A 24341-nucleotide genomic window follows, 5' to 3' on the forward strand; every position below is an offset into this window, starting at 1 on the left:
ACACATCTAGAGTCCAGGAGGTGTCTCTGGGATTCTGGTTTGCTACATACCTGCTATAACTACTGACAAGCTGCTGCTACTGTTATGTGGGAGCTCTGAGGTCTCTCTTGGTGGTGTGAATTGTGGTGGTTTGACCAGAAAAGTCAGCTGAGTGGACTTGGGCTGAGGAACATAAAGACCTTGAGGAGTGTCTGGTCATGTAGACCATGGCACAGGACAGGTGCTTTTATGTGTCTCCCTGTTCATGCCCTGCTCTAGAAATGCCTAATTGAAAAAGCCTTTGGGGAAGGCAGACAACTTGTTGAGGAGCTCCCTGTGTTGTCTCTTTGCATGGAGAAGGTGCTGGTGGGGACCAGAGCTGCCAGTGTGCCTCCATCCTGCCACTCCAGGCTCGTCTCAGTCCCTGCCTCGTGAGGGCTCTGCCACCCTCAGAATTTCTACAGTGGTGATGACCCACCTGCTGAAAGGTTTCCTCCAGGCTTCCCGGAGCACATCGCACACAGCTCCTCTGCTCTGCCCTGGGTCCTCCTCCGTGTATCCTCTGTGTCCTTATCTTCCTTACGTACAGTGAGGAGGCTCTGCAGGACAGTAGATAAGGCTACAAAGATACACTCTTCTGTCCTTCCCAAAAGGGTCGGGGACTTGGATCACCTGTGTGGGTAGCACTGCTGCAATGATCAGGTCCCCTGCGGTTTCATATAGGCAGCTGTGGGGGCCTGTTCTTGTGCTGCAGGAGGAGATGCCCTGGGATTGTTTCTCTGCACCTTCTGAGCTCTGCCCTGTTCATATTTCTCCTGACTTTTCTTTTTGAGAGAAAAATCATGTCCTGAAATCCGCTGCAAGTGCAAGTGGCTGCTGATGTATATTTATTATGCGTGGCTGGAGCGTGTGTGTGTGTGCATTTCTCTGTCTTACTGAGCAGGGAGCATCATTTGTTTGCTGTTGTGAGTAATGTGATCTAAGCAGAAGGTGCAAGCTCCCTAGATTCTTAAATTAAAATCTCTGCAGAGCGACTCAGGGGAGTCTCCTGTCCCAGGAGAATTAATTAAGCTCCATGCAGTTTGTGTGCTAGGTCTTTTAAATAGCGTCTTACAAAATAATGGCATAGTTGTTCTGTGCTAGCATTGTTGAGAGCATCTGCGATGCTGCCAACTTTGGTCTCTGTAGTCTTGTCCTCTCCTGAGAGAGTTGCAGCAAACTGTGCACTGATTCTATGTACGGCACCCAGAAAGTGACTGTGGCTTAGTGCTGTTGCTTTGATCAAATTTGAAGTTGCTTGTACGTGAGATCTCACTGTTGTACCATGTTTTCCGTCCTGCGTGTGCTTTTTTGCCTTGCACCTCCTGGGGCACAGGTGCTGAAGGCAGGGATGATGCAGTTGTCCTTGAGTCATGACCTTGGTGCTGCCCCTCCGCTGACAGCTCCCAGGCTGCTGCGGTTTGGGCTTGTGCAGGTTCTCTTCAGGGTCCTGGCCTGCGTGGTGTCTGACACACGCTCCTTGGCTTCCTCAGCACGCTTTCAAGGGCATAGATGAACCAAAGCCTTTAGAAATGAGCTCTCTTTGTCCTTGCTGCCTTGATGCTTACGGAACAATACTGGCACCCCAAATGTGGCAATAAAGTAAGTCTTTTCCTGCAGCTCTGCTTTGTATTACTCTGGCCTACAGCTTTTCTTTAGGAGCGTGTGGTAGTGCGAGCAAACAGACATAAGACTTTTGCTGGGTGTTCCAGAACCATCTCTCCTTGCTATAGTTAGCACAAGAAGTATTTGAGTTGAGCGTGTGGTTCATCTTACCCCATTTCAGGACTTTGGCGTCTAGTGCAAGATACGCCACAGAGAGATAAGAATTTGGTCTCACTCCCTCTCTACTGCCTAGAGAGGGCTAGAGAGTGGGTTTAAACAAGGCCACAAAGCGTTAGTTGCTGTGAAAGGGTAAATCTTGCACTGACAAAATGCCAAGGTATTTGAATGTGTTCCTTATCCCAGGTTTCTTACTGCGTGAGCAATTTGTGGCTTAGATCAGGGTTCTTCATGGAATCTAGATTCCTTTTTTCCACTTGAGAATTTTCCTGTGAGTGGTATGAACTCTCTTGTGCTTTGATTATCTTGTTGGTTTAACTTCTTATTGCTCTGTCCTCTCTCCTCCTGTCCAAGCTTTTTGACTATAAATTCCTCCAGGACTATAGGGTCTTTGACTTTAAGATCCATTGCTGACATCCCATTTCCCTTTCTTGAGAGTGAGAATTTAAAATTTTAAAATTTAAAATTAAAATTTTCCAGCTACCATCTCTCTACATAGATATTTCAGAAAACACATTTTTGTCAGGGTATTGTTACTATTAGGTTTAAACAACGTAGGTGTCAACAGTCTTTAATAACTGAGCTGTTAACTATGGATGTGCTGGCGGTGTTCCCCTCTCTGCTTAGTGACAAGAGCAGGATTTGTGCTGTAGGAGGACGTAGGTCCTGATGATGCAGGAGGTCTCTTCTCTCCTGTTTTCCTGAGATGCAGCACTGTCAGATGCTGTCACAACAGATTCCTGCTGCAACTCCTCTGGGCATTACTTCTGAAGGAACACGAGAAGGTGGTGGGTGTTCTTTATTTTTCCATGTAATGCTCCTGAATAGTCCAGGTTTTGCTTAGCTTGCTGCTATGCTCTAAATGGAGTTATCTCAGGTCTTTCATGTATCTCTTGAGTGTTTCAATACACATTTCTTCACTCGGTTCAGTGTCAGTTTGGTGGATTGCATAAATTTGTGTGCAGCAATTTCTCATAGCTGCTAGTGTGCATCAAGGCCCCTTTTATCCTGTTGATGTGATTATTTCAGAGACATGAAGGCTATTCCATGCTCATCACGTTGTAATTGAGATCTTTGTTATTTGGCAGCTTTCCTCCCTCTAGCAAATGTACGTCTAGACTGTCTATGCTTCTTCGCAAAATCTCAGGCAGTTTCTCTTCCAGGCCCGAGTCCAGCTTTGACATCTAATGCACAGCGAGTACTGGAAAATGCCCTCAGAAGGGCAGCTGCCTTTGCTGCCGGTGTTGTGCTACCCCATCCTGCCCTCTGCACTCTTGAAGTCTTTCTGATGGAGAAGAAGCCAGAGAAGATGGTGGTGTTTTCTCTGAGGCAATGGCAGTCTTGTCTTTACTGGTTAGACTCAGTAGCGCAGCGTACCAAGGCTATGGTCCCTGGTTGATGTCTGTTTGTTAAATCAAGCTGTGCTGACTGTGTAACATGCAGGTCTGATCTGCTACTAAAATGAAAACCTCTCTCTAGATGAGTCAGGGCTGAACTTGTCATATCATCAGCTGATTACCTCTCAGTACTACCTGCTCATTTGTATGCAGCTTTTGCAGTGTCATGCGCTCAGGGTTATAGCTCATCGGCCTGTGTATATGTAAGGCACCTTGTACTTCATCTCATTTCTGTGAAACACGTTTTCTTTTTTATCTCTTGCCAGTTAAATTATCCTGAGGTGCCTCTGCTCTGAGCCCAGTTGAAGGGTTTTCTGTCCAATGCCATCAGAAGGCTTGATGGGTCTTGAACTATGTTGGCTGTGATAGCAGAGGCAAAACTGAGCTGAGAGAAAAGTACGATTGTGTGACTTGTATTAATACAGTGTGTTGATAAAAGAAATAGAAAAGAATGGGATGAACAGAGCAGCTACCATCTGTTTGAATTTTGCTCTGACTTTATTGTGATCGAGTCAGTGGGTAGCCAGGGAGAGGGGTTAAATGGCACGTTAACGATACGGGCAGATGCTGGTAAACTGTGGTGACTGTGAGCACAGTGAGGGCAGCGAAGGAACACAAAAGGCTTGGCAAGGGGAGACTAGGCATAAGGAGCTAGCCTGGCCAGCAGAGTCCCCTTGGCAAAGGGCACACGCAGACATCTGTGGGAGATCAGCTGAGGCCCAGCCAAGGAGAAGCCGGTGGCACTTGGGAAGCAGGAATGTAGAAGGGAACTACTGAGATAATAGGCAAAAAAAATTAGTCTGAAGTTTGCAGTGTAATTGCCTGGAAAACCCCCGTCGCACATTGTACTGTGCAGGCGTCATTGCCTTATTAGCTGTCGCTAGATAACTGTGATCAAGCGTCCGCATTCGTTTGCTCTTAGGTTGGCCTGCAGTGTCTGAGAGCAGTGGAAGTGGAACAGTAGTGACGGAACTGCAGGTTCAGCCTGGGCCGGGCAGCAACGTTTTCGAGTAGCTCTGTGCTCCTTGACTGTGCTTCTGACTTGCGAGGAGAGGTCTGGTATCGCCTGTTCTCTGGGAGCTCTGGCACTTGTGATTTTATCCTCCTACCTCATCTGCTTGGGGAAACAGGAGCGTGAGGTTAGAGACACTGCAGCACCTTTAAACACAGGCTCTTATTCTGCGCGACACTGTTTTCACCGTGGAACAAGGTGGGATGGAGGGTAGTAGTGCTTCTCTCTGCCTCCATGTTAGCCATTTGCAGTTTGGGTCTTAGGAAGTGCTTGGTACTAATTTTTTGAGCCTGTGGTTTGCAAGCTAAGGGTGAAGCATCAGTTCAGATTTTAAGGCAGACAGATCAGCTTCGGGCATTGGCAGAGAAATGAATGGAGAGAATGACAGATGGACTAACATGCTCTTGGAGCTTTTGAACTAGTTACAGACTAAATTTTATCATTGTATTTCAGCATTTTTTGTGTAAATCACCATGTTCTCTCACTCATAATTTACCTGAGAACTTGCTCGTTGTTATTTTTTCTACATGGAATGACTGCTGATGCACAAGAGAAGCTTCAAAGTCTTTCCCAAGGGTGTAAGTGCCCTGTTTGTGAATGGTGTTGATGATGCCTTGCAAGGACAGACGTTTCCATGGGAAACCCTGGAGTCCCAGAAATCTTGGTGGAAGACATCTTGGAAGTCTCAAGCTCAGCCATCTGCTCAAAGCAGGGCTGTTGCCAGTGCTACGTGAGATCAGCCGTGGCTTTGGCTGAGCCTTAACCACCTCTAAGATGGAGTGCAGGAGTAGCTCAGGAGTGCTCTTGCAGCTGCATAGCCTGATGTTAGAATCATGGAATCATTTAGGTTGGAAAAGACCCTTAAGATCATCGAGTCCAACTGTAAACCTAATACTGCCAAGTCCACCACTATACCATGTCCCTAAGAGCCACATCTACATATCTTTTAAATACCTCCAAGGGTGGTGACTCAACCACTTCCCTGAAGTTGTCACACTCCAGCTCCCAACTTTACATGTGTGTGTTGCCCCAGGACCAAGTCCTGCTTTTTGCCCAGACAGAAAGGTAGTGGGTGCAAGGAACGTCCATGAGCAGCTTGTCCTGCTGTATGGGTGAACCATGACAGTCATCCCTTTGTTCTTCACAGTGGGGATTGCATGCTAATTGTACAGCTCCCCCATGTGAAAGAGCCTCTGCTTACTGTCTTTGGGGGTGCTTAGGCATTGAGGAAGACAGTTTGGGCAACTGCCACCCCAGGCTAGTGTCTAAAGGTACAGCCCGGTACTAGCCAGGCAAGAATTTGGAAACAGAAAAAAACCTCAGCACTGTATGTTAGCCTGTAATGACGCAGAAGGTTAAACCTTGCTTCTTGCACAGCTCCGGCTGTGCTGCTCCAAAGCATTTTGCATTTGGCTGTGCTGAAATTTAGTCCTAGGGAGATTAAATTACTCTTTCTTCATCGTTCATATCGATCCCCTGTTGCTGGCTGTGGATGACAAATGGACTTCCCACTCCTTCCAGCTCTAGTCGCTCTGGGAGGTATATTGTAGCTTTGTTAACCTTTTCCCTTTTGGGAGGAGGTATATAAAAGCCGTGGGGGAAAATCCTGGCTACACAGGTTGGGATATGCTGCTGTATCAAGTAGCAAAGCAGAAGGTTGTTTTGGAGGTCAAAGCCACTTTCCACTTAGATAATTAATGGCTGTTATGAGCGTGGCCTTTTGTGGCAGCTTGAACTGGAGGAGGATGTTTTGAGGTTGAGCACCTCTGAAGGAAGAGGACAGTGGACGTGATGCTTTGGTATGGAGAGTGTTCCCTGTTGCGGCAAGTCTTCGTCTCCTCCCCCAAGAGATGCTGGTGTGCTTGCAGGCTGAGAGTGCTTGGCTGCTGGGTTTTGTTGGCTTGGCTTGCCAAGGAGGTGGGTGGCTGTTTTGTCTTGCTGTTTGCGAGCCTTCACCCTGGACTGTCCATTGGCAAGTATCAGCCTGATTGTGATGTTGCAGACCTTGGAGAGATTGTTCTACAAACCTGGAGAAAATGGATGGCTGGGGAAAAACCGGTATTAGCTCTCTTCAGTCACAGATCTGCTGGGTACAGGAGAACAAGCACAGCAGCAGGATGTTACAAATGTCTTGGCAATAGGAGACTGGAGATTTTATTTACTGTATACCAGGGAATGCATGCCTTGACCAAGGATTCCTTTCCTGTGTGGGTTGACAGCAAAAAGCTTTTCCGTGGTTGGAATATTCATAGGTTTGTGCAGTCCCCTTATGTAGGCCTTGATGTGTGATAAGGGTTGAGCTCACCCTGCCTGGTTGATTCTTAATATATTTCAGTAAAATCTCAGTCATCCACAGGACCTGAATCCATCAGAGAACCAGGAACTGCTTTTGTGGGGTATTGTGGGGGGTCTCTCAAATAAGGTTGTCCAGTAACCCAAATACTGACATAGTTGGTGCTTGAGAACTTAGGGTTAAGGTAGGTGAAATGGATATTAGCATTAACGTCTAAGCTGTGATAGCTCACAGATAGGAGCGTTCAGAACCAGAGTAGAAGGCTGGGGTGATGGTTGGGACTGGGGTGGAGATACCTTCTTCCCTGGGCTGCCAGAAGGGGTTTAACTCAGGGTGGTTAGAGACAGTGATCCTGTTCCTGTGTGCATCACAGAAACAAGGCCAAATTTAATGCAGGTGCATTTCAATTTTTTTCAGTTTTAACAGAGAAGCTAAAGACTAAAATAGTCCTGGGCTTGTAGTCCAACTCTGTTTTCGCCTTTGGCCAGGGGAAGACTGAAGTGTGTTAACCACGGAGCCCCCGCTGCTATTGCAGCGTGTTTAAATTGGTGTCACCTGAAGATGAGGGAAAGGCAGCTGCGGGAATACAGCAGTACATTGAACTGTTCCTTCTTTCCTTGGCCTTTAACCATTACCCATCTCTTTCTTTCTCTCCTTTGCTGCCTTCTGTGATGCTTGGATATGCAGAGCGGCTAGGGCTTTTGGAGAATATCTTTCACAAAACCATCCTGAAGGTAGAAACGGCTCAGGTAAGAGACTTGACATACTTTGTTTATGTCTGTGTGCATGCACCTATTTATTTAATAGCCCTTAGCATAAAAGTGCATTTATTCGTCATATAAAGGGTTAGTGTGAGATCTCAGCAGCAGAGAGGCAGGAGGAGTCGCCCTCTAGATCTGTGAAGCCCTTGGAGGAGAAAAGGCAGTTGGGTGGGCTGTGGGGACAAGTTCAGTTTTAGTGGACAAGTGCCCTGTCATAAATTCACCCCTAGAGCTGATGTCGGAAGAAGTTTCAGCTGGGAAGTGAAAGACTGCACTGCACAAGGCTTCTGCACTGGTTTGTCACTCCTAGGTCTTGCTTTCACCAGGGAATAAAAAAAGGTGAGTTACAGTTTAAGAGGCATGCTCAGTGTTCGCGCAGCGATCTGTCTTTGCTGGCAAAGGTAACCTCTGGATTTATTCCCAGGGTTTGCTTCAACAGGGGTTAAAATGAGATTTGCTTTGTCTAGTTGACACCAGCATGTGCCAGCTAATGTGTTAATTTTTTGGATGCAGATATTGTCCCTGTCAGCTTATGATGAGTTCTACTTGGTGGGCAAGAGAGCACAAGAGAAACTCACTTGAATTCTAACAGGGCTGTGTCTTCTCTGTGAGGAAAGAGAACATTTTGCAGACAATAAATTCACTACAAAACCTATAGAAAATCTTGTGGAATCCACAGAAAATCCTGTGTGAACAAGTAGCAGATTGTTGTGTAGTGTTGAACTGTTTTGCAGGGGATAAAGTTATTAAATAGAATGTAATGTAGAGTGATGTTATCGTTTTATGTAAACTGTAAGTGTGTGTGTTTAAACCTCTACAGGCAGGAAATGCCTCTTGCTAAAAGAGCGAGCCCAGTCGCACTAGTCTTTGACAGCCAGCTGAATGAGTCCCTGCCTTTTTTTCTTGGATCTGTTCTAATGACCTTCAGGTTGTCCTTGGCTGAATTGTGCTAACTTCGTGAATAGAAGAGCTTTAAAACAATGTACTGCAGTTTTCTTTGATTTTTTTTTTTTCAGGCAAGATAAACTCCAGTGCCACATTCCTCACAATATTTGGTCTAAGAACCCATGGTGGTAGGAAGGGAAGGGTGGAAAAAGGCTGGGGTTTAATGCAGCTGAGGTGAAGCATCTGTGAGGCAGAGGGAGGGAAGGGGTTGGACAGGCAGTGCAGAGACAGGCTGGGCCGGTCTGAGGAGGCTTCCCAGAATGGCAAAAGCATCCTTTGTTGTGGCTGTTTTTGCAGCTGCTTCTGTCAGCTGGAGTCTTTGCTAGTCCTTTTCTGCAGTCTCCAAGCCCACTTTCCCACAGGGAGAAGTGTTGCCTCCTGCTTGCTTTGTCGTGCCCTCATACTACCTGTGGGGTCACATTCAGGCCAGAGAGAGAATCTCTGATGGAGATCCCTCTGATGGAGGGGAAATGGCAGATCTGTTCGGGTTCCTGAGACCTGGGGAGCCCTGGTCAAAGCCAAGGAGTAGGAGCCTCTCTGATGCATACTTACAAGGCTGTTGTTATACTCAGCCTTATGGGTGCTCCTAGTTGCTCGTTCCTCTCTCTGGCTGTAGATAAGGAGAACACAGAAATGCAGCTGATGTGACTCCTGGATAATGGGCCACTGTCAGGCTCCCCAGACCAGCACTTAAAGCCCTCTCTGTGCTTGTAACAAATCCGTAAGCTCTCCAGGGAAGCTTTCTCATACCCACTGCCCCCTTGGTGTATCAGGCTTGAGGTCGTATTTGAATCCAAGCAAATTTAGTTGCCGCAGATAAGAATGAGGCAGCGAGAGGTACACGTGGATATACCACAGTCTTTATGGGGCCTTAAATATTGACTTGGAAATAAACAAAGTTCCCTAGAAATTACTCTAAATGTTTATAGAAGAGGGAAAAAAAGAATCATCATTTTTAAGTCATCTTTTGAAATTCTGCAGTGTATAATTTAACACAGTCTGTAACGTTTCTTTATAAATAACTATGGTAGGAAGGTTGCTATCCTATAAAAATATTGAGAGTAGAAAATTTGGCTCCCTTTTGTTCATCCCAGTAGTCCAATAACAGAGAAGTCAACTCTTTCCTTCCTGCAGAAATTCTGTATATCTCAGTATGGCTTTTGAAAGTTTCTGAACGCTTCACCTTTGGCTCAGCAGAGCACTTAAGCTGTATGATTAGCTTTCATCCAATGACTCCGGTGAAACAAATATAGGGCCTCTTCTACATAAGTTGAAGATGTAGCACATATATTGAAGTACCTGAATCTGCTCCAACTCATCAGCTTGGCTGAAGAGAGTAGGGAGAGGCAGTGTTATGGCTGTACAAGCCCACCAGTATCCTGTAGTAAAATTCCTACTTGCATGTGTTGGTGGCTTGGGTCCAGAAAGCTCAGCACACTGAAAAATTGAGTCCTTGGTGCGTGTATGTGTTCATAGCACTCTGGGCTTTCGCCATGGGAGTCTTTACCTGGTGGGGTAGGCCTGTTTTCTGTTGAAATAACCCCAGCTGTATATGAGGATGCTCCCTGCACTGCCAGCAGACTGCAGCTGGGATTAAGGCTCTAGCCTAAATGTGAGTGGAAGGAGGCAGGCCTTGACTTCAGTAGTTTATAGTCCAGAAAAAAAAAGGTTTAAGGAAGGCTGAAAGTCATTGATGAATGCAGTGAGGGAAAAGGGTTGTGGTCTTTGAGGAGCAGGAAGGCGGCAGAGCCATCAGTGGGACAGTTGAGACCTAAATGAAGGAGGGAAGGGCAGGATCCTCCTCTTCAGTGGATCCAGGAGCTAGAACCCTCCTCTGTCCCTGCAGAGGACAATCCTCATGCAGAAAATGAGGTGGGTGTGAGTCTTTGGGATGCCAGTTCTTTTGCTGTTTTACCTGCTAATTCAAATCCTTGGCAGAAGGGGCTCTGTAACTCCCCTGGCAGACACAGGAGACCCACCATCTGGATGGAGATGCCAAATGTGCAGAGACTGCCCCAACTTACTCACTTTCTGCTGCACGTTGTTCTCTGAGGATCATCCGTTTTGGTTTGACTTTTTTTATCTTTAGAGTCCCTTGACTCCAAGGAAAGGAGGTGGTATAATGGCTTTTGCATCCCACCTCTTACTCCACATTCCACAACGGATCAAAGTTCTTATTCTTTGGTGGTAACTTTTACACCCCAGAATTGATTTCTTGTGCCTCCTCTGGAGAGCTTGTGTGTATGTGTGTGGCAGAATGGCTTTGAGAAATTGGGGAGTGGTAATGAAGAACTACAGGGGGATTGTATATCAGCAGGATGGGCCAGCTGCCATGTCCGAGCACTTTAATGAGGGGTGAGTTATTTGCGAGGCTTCATTTACCTTCTGTTTTCAATAAAATTGCAATCTGTCTATGCTCTGCTTCCTTCACTAGGGTAGTGGGTATGGAATTGAACATCAGCAGGAGGTAAAGAGGATTGCAGGGTACTGCAGGGTGTACATGTAGCGAGGAAAAGGTGAGGTGATAGGGGGTGTATATTGTTGGTTACAACTTCTGATTCTTCCTGATGCGAGGCGTGAGAATTTCATGGCTCAGAAATACTGTGTGACCATCCCTATGCAACTCTTCGATGTCTTATTCTGGAGGAGGTTTTTCCAGGTGACTTGGGAGGTACATTTACCTCTCCTCTATTGCTTGGCTCAGAGTGCTCTGACCATGTTTTGTGAGGTTACAGCAGGGGTGATGGCAATACAGATTTTTCTTCTCTTTGCTTCCCTTTTGGAACAGGGAAGCTGCCTGGCGTGGGGTATGAGTTGCTGGCAGAGGATGAAGGGATTGTCCCCTTGGGATCACTCAGATTTTTTTCTCCTGATCTTTGAGATATTGAGGAATTAGAAAAGAGGGAGGGTTGGACTCTGCTGCAGCTGGCAGGACACAGATCTGTTAAGGGAGCTGGTGCTGAGGTGGTAATGCATCTCCTGCTCTCTTCCTACCTCTGTTCATTGCTGGCTTATTCATGCGGGCTGAAGGTCTGGGAAGGTTCCCACGAAGAGCACTCTCCCATGTGCAGTGTTCATTCTGACTGCAAGGCTGTTGCCAGAGTCCTTGCTGACTCTCGTAGCTTTCTGGTAGCTTCCAAAGACTTTCCATCTTGTCTGTGGCATGGTTTTAGCGTAGGAGTGGGTGTCCCTTGGGACAGATCTAGAAGAAAGACAGGGAAAAGGATTGAAAAGTTATGAAAGGGAAGTGTAAAAAGGCTGCAGAGAGCAAAACATAGAAGAAATAATCACTCGGAGTCTCACCAGAGCTCATGGGATAAGGAGTTTTGGACATTCCGAGAGTCCCCTTCTCCCAGCTTAGGTGTCAGAGGCCCCACACTGAGATACTGCTTTAGATTTCTTTGTCTCCATCTACTGGAACTGTGAGAGGAAAAAGATACCCAGGTCATGGGGTAGTGACATTAAAATGACAGCAAGTGGAGCATTTGAGAATCTTCTTCCTCTCTGGGGGAGCAGTGATGCATTGTGGGGAGATGGGATTCAGACACAAGGATCCTTTGCTGCGGGAAGGAAGGGGGTTATGCTGGGATTTTTCCTGATACTTCTTTATGAGGCAGTTTCTATTTTGCTCGGCTGGGTTATTTGGAGGGCAGCTACTGCTGTTGCTGTGCTGCTGTGCTGGGGCTGTCGCTGTAGGATGCAGCGCTGGTCTGCCTGCTGCAGGCTGGCTGCTCTGGGCAAGCTGCGCGTGAAAGGCTCTGGAAGCAAGAGAAAGGGAAAGATCCCAGCAAGTGTAAGGTGTGCTTGGTGCTGCAGAGATGATGAGCCTTGGGCCAGAGCTGCCTAGCAGGTCTTGACCCAAATTCTCTGTCATTATTACAGAAACAGCATGGCTACTCTGACTGGTTTGCATCAGTACAAACCAAAGGGGATAGTTACCTGAAACTGGAAGCAGCTTCTTTTTAAGCTTGAAAGAAGTAATCTTCGCTTCTTTCCTTTGTTTTTGCATGACATTTCAGCCATCAGTGAAAACACTGAGTGTGTAAGAAGAGGGCACCTGTGAGCTTCCCCAAGCCAAACAGCAATGGGTAGTGGTGGGAGGAGAAAAACGTGTTTGCCGAGGCTACTGTGCCACGTGCAGAGACTGCACCGAAACAACCGCTTGTGTTTGCACCCTGGGCTTCTGCCACTTCAGAAGAGGGGGTGTGAGTGGGTGGGGAGGGCAGCAGCCATGCAACAGAGGAGGTTCCTGACACTGCCAGGAGCTGACATGGGGCTTGAGAAACTCCAGTGTGAGGCTATGCAGGTGCTTCAGTCCAAGCAAGTGACCTGCGAGCTGTGTTTTTTATGAAGCCGTGAAGTAAGGCTGCAGCTATACAATGCTCTAAGAGGGACCTTCAATTTGCAGATGTTCAGACTGTGGAGCTGCCAGTGGAGCCTGATTCAGGGTAAGCACCGAGTCTGCCTTTTTCCCTAGAGGATGTTGCCCTTGTCCCCATCACAGACCCCAGCAGCGCATCTGGCCCAGCTCTCTCGGTGTACCCCTGTGCTGACATGGTGTGGCTGGCCTTGAGCAATGGAGGTGGCCTTCCTAGAAAGAGCCCATGCTCCAGAGGAGTTTGTAGGCAGCCTGAGTTCAACGTAGAGCAGGGATATAAAATCTCATCTCTGAGGGTTTCAGGCTGCTTCCAGGATCAGCCAGCACAGGTATGGTGTGGGTGTATCCTAAAACTTGCCATGGAATATGTTGTTTGCTTATAAAGTGAATAAAAACATAGGTCACAGTGTTACCATGGAAATGCTAAGGCCGTTGGTGGAGCTGCCACTTGCTCCTTTGGGTCGTGTCTCACAGTAACAATTTCATCTATTCGCATTAATGTTACAGGCCAGACTAAAAGGTTACTCATCTATGAGGCACAATGTCGACAACGTTTTCGGTTTGTTTGTTTTCTAGGTCCATTTCAGCACAGCAGACTAATTGGAACCATTTTGTCATAGTTAAGTGACCTTCTGTTTTCTCAGAGCAGTTCCCTTACTGAAGCACCTCTTGCCTTTTCTCTGTGGCTTTGCAGAGAAGCGTGTGATGTTCCTTCCTTGGGAGCGATAGGGTCAGGGTGCCTGATAAAGTCACAGCAGGGCTGGCTTGGTCAGGCTTCGGGTAATCTCATAGCAAATGTTGTGCATGACATTCGCTCACTTGACTCTGAATCTACTGCACGGCTGAAATGCCACTGTGACCTTTTTTTTTTAATTGCTGTATCTCCATTTTTATCTCCCTGCCTCGTGCTTCAATATTTTGAACAAATTTCCTGGGTTTTACCATGCCTATTTCTGGACTACGCTTCAAACCTGCAGAGCAGCGAGGTCGGCTGCCAGCCTGTCTCTGGAGGCAGGAGCCCTGTGCTGGCTGGGTCACGTTGCGGTACATTAGTGTTGAGAAGGACAGAGCTGACATGGTAGGGAGCTTTGCATTATGGCTCCGATGCACGTTCAGAGAGGAAGCAGAGGAGAACAGGACCTGACAGCCTCTTAGCACACCTGAGGGGCAGTGGCAGGCATATGGGACATCTTGGAGCTGAAACTGCAAGAGAAACTGCTCAGCTGTGCTGTTTGAAAGGATGTTACTGTTTTTGGAATGCCCTGGGCTCTAGCCAGTGCACCCATCTGCTCTCCTTATTGAGGGTATCACCTGGACTCCTCCTGCTGTAAAATAAAAAAAGCGTTAACTTCATTCCTCCTACTATGAACAATGCTGTAAGTCCATATAAAGTAAACCTAAAGTCTTTCCATTCATCTTCAGTGGCCGAGACAGTGCTTTCATTTAAAGTTGGTACCATAAACATGAGGTCCAGAGAGGTCCAACTGAGATGGAGCAGGGAAGAGAGAACTCTTTCTCAGAAATTTATTTTTCTGGGATGACAGATGGTTTTTTAATAGGGTTTATCTGGATTCCCCTTTGCCACTTTGCTTCTGATGCTGGAGCTGAGGTTTTAAATCTAAGGTGCTTTAATCATCAGTTTGGCTGCTAAATACAGTAATAAATTTGGGACTTTTTTTTTAAGCTCCTGTCTATGCCTTGTGGCTATATTCTGCCTTGATTTATAAACTTCTCATCCCATGGGGTTACAAGGCAGTCTGCATCAGATATGAGTTTGGCTCAGTGAGTCCCTCCACTGTTGTGAATGGGCATCAGTCAGCTGAGGCTTATCCCAGCACGTTACCTCCTCTTGAGAAATGTTGTGACAGTGAAAGAAAATATGAAAGTCCTTTCACGGTTAGTTACCTGGGTCAGAGCAACTGCTCAAGTTAGAGTTACTGGATGAGAAAGGACGTATTGTAAGTATCTAATAGTAGTAAGTGCCTAATTATCAGGAACTACATGTACTGAGAATGTAGATTCTTTCTTTCCCAAGATACCACAAATTAACCAGTACAGATCATTGTTGCTGTTGGTGGTCATGTCTTTGGTTATACGCATGCCCTAACGACTGTGTTCGGCAGCGTTGCATGGAAGATGAAGAAAGAAGTATCAGAGAGGAGCAAGTAAAGCCAGAGACACGTGTTCAAGTAAATAACAAGGGGGGTGAGAAGTGGATTGGCTGTCGGGACTGGACTGTCAAGCCCCCAGGCTCCGGACAGGCTGTTAGCCTTAGCCCAGGTAGACAGGGAAGTGATGAAAATATGATTTGGATGTTTCTGTTGCCAACAGACACATGATCTACGGATCAAGTACATTGGTCCTCTTCCCTTCATCTTGCTGTTAAGTATCTCAGGCACAATAAACCCATGTAGAGCACAAATCTAGATGAAAAGAAATGCGTTTGAGGAAGCTGATTTGCCTGCTCCGTGGTAGCTTTGTAGCTGCATGAGACAAAGGTGTTGCTGATGAAAGCAAGTGGGAGAGCAGAGTTGTTACCAGGTCAGCTTCATCAGGGTGGCTGGAGAGGATGGCGCTGTGCCAGGCTTCCCGAGTCACGCTGTCCTGGGCTGGCGTGGCAGTTTGATGGAGCAGCTGGTTGTGGGAGAGGTGGCAAGAGCAATGCGAAAATGAAATGAAACGGAGCAGCAGTAACCAGGCAGAGGGTGTTAACAGCAGTCTGCTTCAGCTGACTCTTAGAAGGCAATTCCAGTTATTGCTGAAGTCCCCTGTTACCGTTTCTCGGCTCTCTTCACTGAACATCCCTGTGGCTCAGATTTAATTCAGCATTGATTTCTGGACCAGCTTGACTTCTTTCCTAGCAGAAGCAAACTATTAACCTAAAATGCCATAGTGGAAGCAGGTGCAGTGCTTTGCAGTGAACTGGATTCAGGTGACAAGCACAGACACGGGAACCGGTCACTGGTAACACCTCCGCGCTGCTGGTGTATGCGAACGCATGTGCGTGTGAATGCTAGCGCAGACTTGCTCCCTGAAATGGTGCAGGTTCATTTTTAGAAGCCAATAATTCATTATGATGGATGTTTGAATCTCTTTTCCTTCCATACTATTTTTTTTTTCTGTAGATACATTCTTTATTAACTAGAAGTCTTGAATAAAGCTTCACATTCCCTTTGCATATGAAGTTGCTTCTCCAATGTGTAGTTACTGAAGGTGCTAAATTGAATGAAAAGAAATAATTATCCAATTGTTTGACAAAGAGAAAGCATATTGGTGTGGTAGCAGGCCTTTGTAGTGTAGACCATGAGAACTCCTAGATAAGTACAAGTGAAAATACCTTGAGTAAGTGACAAGTAAGGCAGGAAGAAAGGATTATCCTCACATTTTGCGTGCTAGATCAGACAGGTAGTTTATGTCAAATATATCCGGTCAAGAATCATAAGCCTTCCATGATTTCAGTAAAAAATTGACTCTTACTTGAAACCAGTCATGTCCCACTTACAAGTCTGTAAATTTTATGGAGCTGAACAGACCTCAATGCTTATAAAACAGAGACTGGAATTGGTCTCTCTGCACTTGTGATCATCAGCATTTTCAGACATACTATACTTTGGGCACTTCATTTTTCAATTTACCCACATATAGCAGAGTTCAGAAGTTCTCGGATCTCTGAATTGCGGTGCTGTCAGTGCGTGGGTAAAGGTGCACAGTCCTGTGTGTTTGCTCTAATGAGGCTATACATCTTCCATAGAAGTATTCATTTCAGGAGGAACAGGGGCAGCTGTCAGCCACTATTTTGTGGTGTCTTAAGAAATATGTAGTGTCATTGTGCCCACACAGATTAGTAAGTTTGACAAGTTGAGATGAGTACTTAGAACTGGCCTTTGTTTTTAATTTAAAAAATGGTGTGCTTGGCACTATTAGCCAGCACCGATCTTGGCAAATCTTGACGAGTCATTTGGTGGTGTTTTCCCAAGACATGCCTACTCTAGAGCACAGTTAGTCTTGGAACTGGAGAGAGTCTGAGTTGCTGTGGAACAGATGTGGTGGCCTGCTGCCTCTGGAAGGGTGACAAGTGGTTGGGGAGACTTTGGAGCCTGTGAACACTTTCGGCACTGGTTGGTCCATCACACCATATCCCACCTGAATGACAGCTGGTGAGGCAGCTTCTTCTTGAATGGCTTGCAGTTGTTCTGGTGATGGCCCTTGTAGTCCATCAGGCTCTCCTCCTGGAGGGAGGTGCAGATGTCCCTGCTGTCTCTGTGCAGGAGACCATGGGTGAAGTAGACCACTGCCCACCTTTCATATTTTACCTGGACAGTATCAGTGAGGTGCATGACTCCTCACTACACCTAGGCACGCATTTTGGACTTCATGTGAAGTCTGGAAAGACAGCATCGGCTATATCTTCAAGAGGCATAGTTCTTTCTTTAGGACTCCTACAGGCTTCTTCTCCTGGTCAGCTCAAGGAGTCACACAGCTCCCACCTACAGTGTCCGGAGAGTGCAAGGTCTCACTAGGAGACAAGTGAAATGAACCTGAGTTGTGTCAGCCTGAACGGTCCTGACAGTCACTTCTTGAGCAGAGTGGCCAGAGATGTGTTTATCTCCTAGTGGTGCTGGAGGAAGTTGTATCTCAAGCAGAAAAATGAGATAAGGGTGACACACTGTACCAGTACCAGCTAAATTCAGTTCAGACTCGGCTGCAAACAGAGCAGGGGGAGAGGCCCTTGGCAACATGAGCACAATCCAGGATGGGCTTCAGATTCAAAAGCTGAAAGTGTACGTCCTCAGCCTGGGAAGGCTCTTTTCAGAGGGGCACAAGAGCACTTCATAAGAAGCAGAACGTGGCAGCAGTGAAAGGTCCATGTTGCACACATACCGACACCAGACTTGTCCTGAGATAGGTCTCTTCCTCCTTCATCTCTTCATGGCCAGCTACAAGGTTGCCAAGCCTCAGATTGTTGCCGAGTTCTTCCAGGTCACGGCTCAGTAGCTGAAGGAAAGATGTTCATTAAATATCTAGTGAAGTAAAGGCTTGGGTTTGCTTTCTGCTGCTGTTTAAAATGCTGCTCTCTGTGCTGGACAGTAATGATTTTATTTTTTCTGGGGTAGTAGTCACATGAATAATGCATTCCCTGCTGAGCCTTTTTAACAGTCCCCTAGCTGCTTCCCATCTGAAGGGAAGTGTAAGAGGTAATTAACAGCCACTTGAAAAAAGGATTAGCAGGTGGGTGGGAGCTACTGTTGGGTTCATGCATGGAATTGCCATGGAAATGCTGAGATTTCCTGGCACTTCATCCAGTGTGTGGGCTCCAAAGATAGTTGCACTCATGGGCCTCTCTCCTTTCGATCTTCCTACCCTACAAAGGGAGCGGCTGCATTTTCCTTCAGGACAGCTTCCACAGGCTGTGCTGTTGCCATCTGCACACACGACGAGGCCTGCTAACCAGGGGTGCTGCAGAGAGCGGGACGCTGCGTTGCAGCTGTTGGCTGAAGTCTTTTTGCATTTCTTTCATGTCAAACCAATTGGCAGAAAATCAGGGGGGAAAAAACCAAACCCTGGTGGTTTGCCCCTTAGTTCTAAAAAAATAATAACTTGGTGTACGAAACACTCGGAGTTTGTCACTTCTTAGAGAACTTGGTGCTGGTCCTTGTCGTGCAAACTTTCACCAGCTCAGTAGCCTGTGCGTGGCTAAACCCGCTGAAGCAGAAGGACTGCGCAGCTGAACAAGGGCTGTTTTGCACGTAAGCATTTTCAGGCTGTGCAATGAGACCTGCATTTGTTTCTAGCCTTGTTTGGTGGCCATGCGCACTTAAAATATTGGGTGTATTTGTGAGAGATGTCTCTCATTTCAGTACCAGCTCTGGAGGTTTAAAAGGCTATGGGCATGCATTCATCTGAAAAGGTTCCTGGGAGAATGTACCATATGTCTCTCCCCCTTCCCCTTTCTGCAACAGTAACAAAGAGCCTCCTGAATTTGTTGGTGTCCAGGGTGCTTTGGTTTTAAGGAAAGTGTGCCATTTGTTTCAGATCACCTGTTAGCAGACTCCTACATCGGACAGGAGGACTCCCCTGAGATGCAGCAGGCAGCACAGAACAAGCGCAGGCTCTCTGTCATCTCAGACGGCAAGTTTGAGAGGAGCTTCTCAGAGGAGCAGGCAGAGAAGATGCCAAGCGAGGGACCGAAGCCACGAGTCTACACAATCTCCGGCGAGAGGCCGATGCTGTCAGACCATGAGAATGAAAGCATGGAACTGGTGGTGATGAAGGGGGCTGCCCAAGAGGAGTGCCACCATGGCCACCAAGTGCACAGTGCTGGCGGCTCTCACGGCATTAGCAGGCATTGCAAGGGCTGGCCAGGCAGCCGGCACGGCTCCAAGGAGTGCCCAAACTGCACCCGGCTGGCTGCCCCTTCCCAGCATTCCTTTGACCTGGAGCAGCATCAATCCAGTGAGACTGGGTGGCACAGAAAAAGGCTGGAGAGGATGTATAGTGTCGATCGAGTGTCTGGTAAGTAGGGGTGAATGCTGGGTGCTGAAAGGACACAAAGGGACTCATCGACACAGGGGTGAAGGGTGACACCCATCTCATCCCAGCATGGAGGTTTTGTTGTGCCTCTGTGTGCCTCGAGTTGGGCTCTGTAGTGTTTCCCCTTCAGCACCTTGCTGGTACCTTGCACCAGCGTTCATGGAAAGGGATTGTCAAAGGAGGAGTTTGAAATTAAGCTGAGCTCAGTTTCAAGCCAGCTCGTCCAAGGTCCGTTGTCTTTGCTTCTAGCTTGTAAGCAGCAGATGACCTGGGTGGTTTTCATGACAGCTTCATGTAGCTTAGTGAGGGTGATCTCTGTGGGCTCCCTTACTGTTGAAGGAAGAGCAAGAGAGGAGGGGCTGTGTCAAAACACCTGCATTTGTGCTCATCCAGGAGGCAGTTCAGAGCAGGACCCTCTCTCCTCTGCCTCATTCTGGGGCTGAGGCAGCTGAAATCTTTGTGAACGTGCCAGAATGCTCAGTGGGAGCCTCAACTCGGCTCAGGTACTTTGGTGCATCCCTGAAATGCCTGACTGCGTGGCTGGAAGCAGTTTAGCAGGGTCCCTCATGTAGTGCCACCTCATGGGCTTTCCATAAATACTAGCAAATAACACAATATGGGACTTTCTTCCCCACTCACTATCCATTTGCTCAATGTTCTCAGGGAATAGGGCTTGTAATTATTCAATTACATTTAAAAAATCCCTGATTATCTTTAAAAACTTAACCATTAATCAAATATATGTCACAATCTATGTGCTTTGAATTATAAACTAGTACGCAGTCCACCTTTGCCTGTCAGCTCTATATGTGGCTGGCAGAGAGTCTGACCTAATTTGTCTGATTGTCTTTTTTTTTTTTATAAACACACATCAAGGCTTTTAGAGCGGAGTGTCCAGCCAGGAAAGGTCAAGGTTTTCTCCTTGAAAAGAAATTGAGTATAAGGACTGCGGAGATCAAACTGTACATCTTTCCAGGGTTCATAGTTTTCTAGTAAATATCAAAGTGATATTTACTGCAGGTAAAATCACTGAAAGTTTGGGTTCTGGACCATACTTTCATGCCTAGATGCTTGAAATTCTGTGACTAAGTTAATACATGGCCTAATACTGAATAATAATAATAAAAAAAGAACTGATTATCAAATGTGCAGAACACCTACAGTCCCACTAACTCCCATGCATTGTTTCTCTGTTTGTTCCCTGTAATTTTTGGGTTTCACATCAGACACTACATGTGCGAGTTTAGACTTTATTATTTTTATTGCTTAAATGCAAGAAAAGAGTTTTCCTGTATGGAAACCGTTTATGGTTTTATGATCATATGTGTTTTACCTGTTAAAAGATGGCTCTGCATATGATGACACAGCCAGAAAGCTTGTGTGAGGACAGAGAAAGCAAGCTGTTTCAGGAAAGGAGATCACAACCCCAGGGGCTTGGTCTTCTGGAGATCAGGGTGCTGAGTTGAATCGGTTGCAGCGTCATGGTGCGTACTGAGTTAAGAAAGTGAAGATTTCCTGTTCTAGTGCTGATGGATTTATGTTGGAAGCTTTCCTCAACAAATCAAAAATGTACTATGCACTGTGGGACTGAAGCAGGTTACTTGACAGAGAACCAAAGGAGAGCTCCAGATCACTAATGGAAAAGTTTAACTCCTCATAGCTGGAGCTAAACGCCTCTGTTTGCTGGAAAACATGTCCTAGCAAATACTATAGAGAGATGCCATGTTCTGTTTCTGGGCCTTGGGATTTATAATATGTATTTTCAACTAGGCAGCAGTTTTTGTTAGGGCCAGTTATCAGTGTGAAATGGAGATTTGCCTTTCTGAAAATATATTGGAGTAGTTACTTAAATGGGAACAGAGTTGACAGCGCTGAACCTGCAGATGCCTCCATGAGTATTTTGTGCTTCGTACAAGCAGACAGCAGCTACCCTCGGTGCTTGTCTCAAGCTTCTGAGTGCTTGCACGTCTGGCTGCACCGTCAGCACTGTGCCTCTGAGACCAAATCCCATCATAGCACTGGTGTCATGGAATGAAAACTTTCTCAGCTTGATCTCGTTTGCGCTCTCTATCCAAGCATTGTTACTCAGAGAAAAACCGAGAATTGAATGGCACAACTGTCACAGGTTGCAAAATATATTTTTTGGAATGCTCTTCATGCATGGCTAGCAGTGAAAACAGAGCAGAGATGAATGGAGGAGAGAGAGAGAGACTAATTTCCCCAGAGGTTCACTTTACAGTGCTGCTTTCTCTGTTTGGATTTACATGACACATTATTGCTGCAAACCAACACTCATGGCAGTTAGGCCAGATTGGCATAACTTAATACAGATTTTTATGCTGAGTTTATGATGCCTAACACCATTCCAGAGAAGCACAAGCTGTCATCTCCTGTGCTGCTCCCAGTGTCTGATGCGAACACATCCACTCATGGACAGAGGTGCTGAGATTTTCATGCAGCCTGGTAAGTGGCTGGAGATGCTGAATGTGGTAGTAGTGGTGTTCCTCCCGTCTTACCCAGGCCCATGGTTCCTTGACTGTTTCATCACAGCTGATGGTAACAAGAAAGGAGAACAAGATGCTCTGCCTGGCCAAAAAGGAGCATGCTACCTGCTGCTGGAAGCAAAATAGCTGTACTCATAATCTAAATTTGAATTAGCTGGATGAGCTCTGGAGCTGAGCTGTGTTCCCTAGTCCCCAGCTGCGTACTTCTCTGCTACTGTTCAACCTCTGGCTGGTAAAGAGGCACCTCTGAAGAGTCACAAATCTTTTATTCTCCGTTGAGTGCTGTGGGCCGGGGCGTGATATCTTTCCTATGTTGACTCCTGTCTATCAGAAAAGGAGGGGAGGCTTCCAGTGATTGCCCAGGCAAAGCCTCATAAGGATATTAGCTGTTGTTCATAAGCTCTGTTTTGAATCAAAGCAGTGGCTTAAAAGCTGTAAAATATATTAAGAGATTGTCAGTCCTTTGAGATGCATAGTCCCTGAGAAGTCTGTACAGAATTGTTGGCTAAAAAGGAATTTGTACAACTTCTCCTCCTTTACCACTTTTGTGGGTTTGAGACTTCAAACAAGTAATTCATTTACAGTCTGAGCTGTTTTGCATTTCTTCTCTATCTGTTTTTTGGAGGAGACCAGACATAGGAACTTCATAATAAGTATTTAGCATACTAGAATGCAGTTTTCATTTAACATATATATTTCCTTAGGGTGCCTTTATACAAGGCTTGGCATAAACTGCTAGCTGAGAAGGAGTGTCTGTTACAGCTTTCTATATGATTTCTTGGAAGCTTCACTTCAAAGGGAGCCTCCCCAGTTGCACTTAGCATTTCTTGCATCTGTAATTGCAGCCACTTTTTGTACTGTGAGGGAACAGCAGGATCAGTCTGTAGTAGATGATGATCTGGACAAAACGTTTGGTAAGATATCTGGTCTGTAGTAATTATGTCTGCAGTAGGCATGAAGGGTTTGATTGGGTTTTGACCAATGAAAATGAATTAAAAAAATACTCTTGACAATGCCAGAATATTAATGACTAGTAGTTAGTATACTGTAGTTGCTAATGATCTTAAAACTTGAATGAGTGAAGCAAGACATGGGATCAGCAACATGTGGCAAGGCATTAAGCAAGGAAGCCACAAATTGGGAGTGAAGCAAGGTGAAAAATCAGGTAGCCCCAAATGCCAGGGATCCGGTCCACTGAGGTCTTGAACGGCTTGTGTCAGTGGATTTTGATACACCTCTGGTTCCCTGCCTGACCAGCTTCAGCCTGAGAGTTGTCAGTAGGAGCTGCTTCTTGATCAGATTCCTCCTTCTGGTCACCACCATCCCACACGCATAATAGTGACTTATTCTGCTGCCTGCTTTTTGTCTTAGTGGTCGTTATGTGAAGATGATGCGGTGTCCTAATGCAACAGAATTAGGAAATAATCCGCAGTTGGTTCAGGCAGGGCAGTTTGCAAACATAGGGGACTAAATAAGCACAAGAGTTGTCTGCAGATTGTATAGCTGATGTGCAGGTTGACTTCTAAAACCAGAAGAACTCATGAAGGCCAGGTCATCAGGAGCAGGTGTGTGAGGGGTTTATTGAAACTTCAATGGTAGGAAAGAGAGTCTTTCTCAGGCTTACAGTTGTGAAGAGAGGAAGGTGAATGCTTCTTGTCTTCCACAGGAGGCTGTATCAGAAAGAACTGGATGAATGGGACATTTCAGACTAATGGTAGTAAGGAAAAGGCAGAGGCTGGAAAATGCCTCTGAATGCCTGAAAATGCCTGAAGAATGTTTCTTTCCCCTGTTTTTTTTTCTTGTTCAAATGTCTCTTCTGTAATTCCTGGATTATTCTAATCTTCCACGCTTGGGATAGAGCTTTCATTCTTCAGTTAGTAGTCTGATAAACAGGCTTAGCACAAATTTACAAAACACTCAGTGTTTTGTAGTGTGCATATATATGAGAAGGATGAGACTCTCCTGTTTAGTACAGGGCAGGATGCTGAAGAAAAGTACGAAGAGAAAGAGCTTGGAAAGTCTTGCTGTCTGAACGATGTCTCTGCCCGCTGGATTCTCAGGTTTTGCTCTCTCTTTTCCAGATGATGTCCCCATACGAACCTGGTTCCCAAAAGAGAACCTCTTCAGTTTTCAAACTGCTACTACAACTATGCAAGCGTAAGTGAACCTACTGCCATAGCTTTTATTGTGTATCTTAAAGTTTGTGGCTCACTCAAAGCTGTATCTGAGAGCCTGGAGCAATCGAGTTGTATGTTTGGCACCGCAGTCCGGGGGTGAAAGAGAGAGAGAACCTTGTTCCTTATTAATTTCTTTTTTGCACTTATTAGTTCTTTCCTACTACTCCCACTTGTTTGGTTTTACCTTCTTTAACTCCCTGGGCTACCCAACTCTTCTCTGCTTCCCTTATTTTCTCTGTGACACTGTGCCATGTCCCTGCCATGTCCCAGCCCCCCATGCCAGGGGGCTGCCTCTGCAGAGTGAGGGTCCTGTGGGAGCACTAGCTGAGACTCTCCACCACTTGCTTCTGCTACAGCCACTGCCCTGAGGGAACATTATTCCAGGCTTGCCCTGCATCCGTCACTCCAGAGGAGTGCGTCTCTATAGGATGAGATATAGCCCTACAGCTTCTGTGCTGGTCTGGTCATTTGAAGAAGGTGTCAGTAAAATCTCTGCAAAGCGTGAACAGATCTGAGTTAGGAGCAGCCTCTCCCTCCACACTC

General features: G+C 46.3%; 1 protein-coding gene across 4 annotated transcripts in view; it reads left to right on the forward strand.

Moving 5' to 3' along the window:
- Positions 1–24341, forward strand: part of NSMF (NMDA receptor synaptonuclear signaling and neuronal migration factor) — a 50708-nt gene that overhangs the window by 2045 nt on the left and 24322 nt on the right. For all 4 annotated transcript variants that reach the window (XM_075519783.1, XM_075519784.1, XM_075519781.1 and 1 more), the window contains exons 2-4: positions 7190–7251; positions 18620–19099; positions 23703–23778. In XM_075519783.1, coding sequence (XP_075375898.1) covers positions 7190–7251; positions 18620–19099; positions 23703–23778 — 618 coding nt within the window. The remainder of the gene's footprint in view (positions 1–7189; positions 7252–18619; positions 19100–23702; positions 23779–24341) is intronic.

Source organism: Mycteria americana, chromosome 17 (assembly GCF_035582795.1).
Source record: "Mycteria americana isolate JAX WOST 10 ecotype Jacksonville Zoo and Gardens chromosome 17, USCA_MyAme_1.0, whole genome shotgun sequence".
Taxonomy (NCBI): Eukaryota; Metazoa; Chordata; class Aves; order Ciconiiformes; family Ciconiidae; genus Mycteria; species Mycteria americana.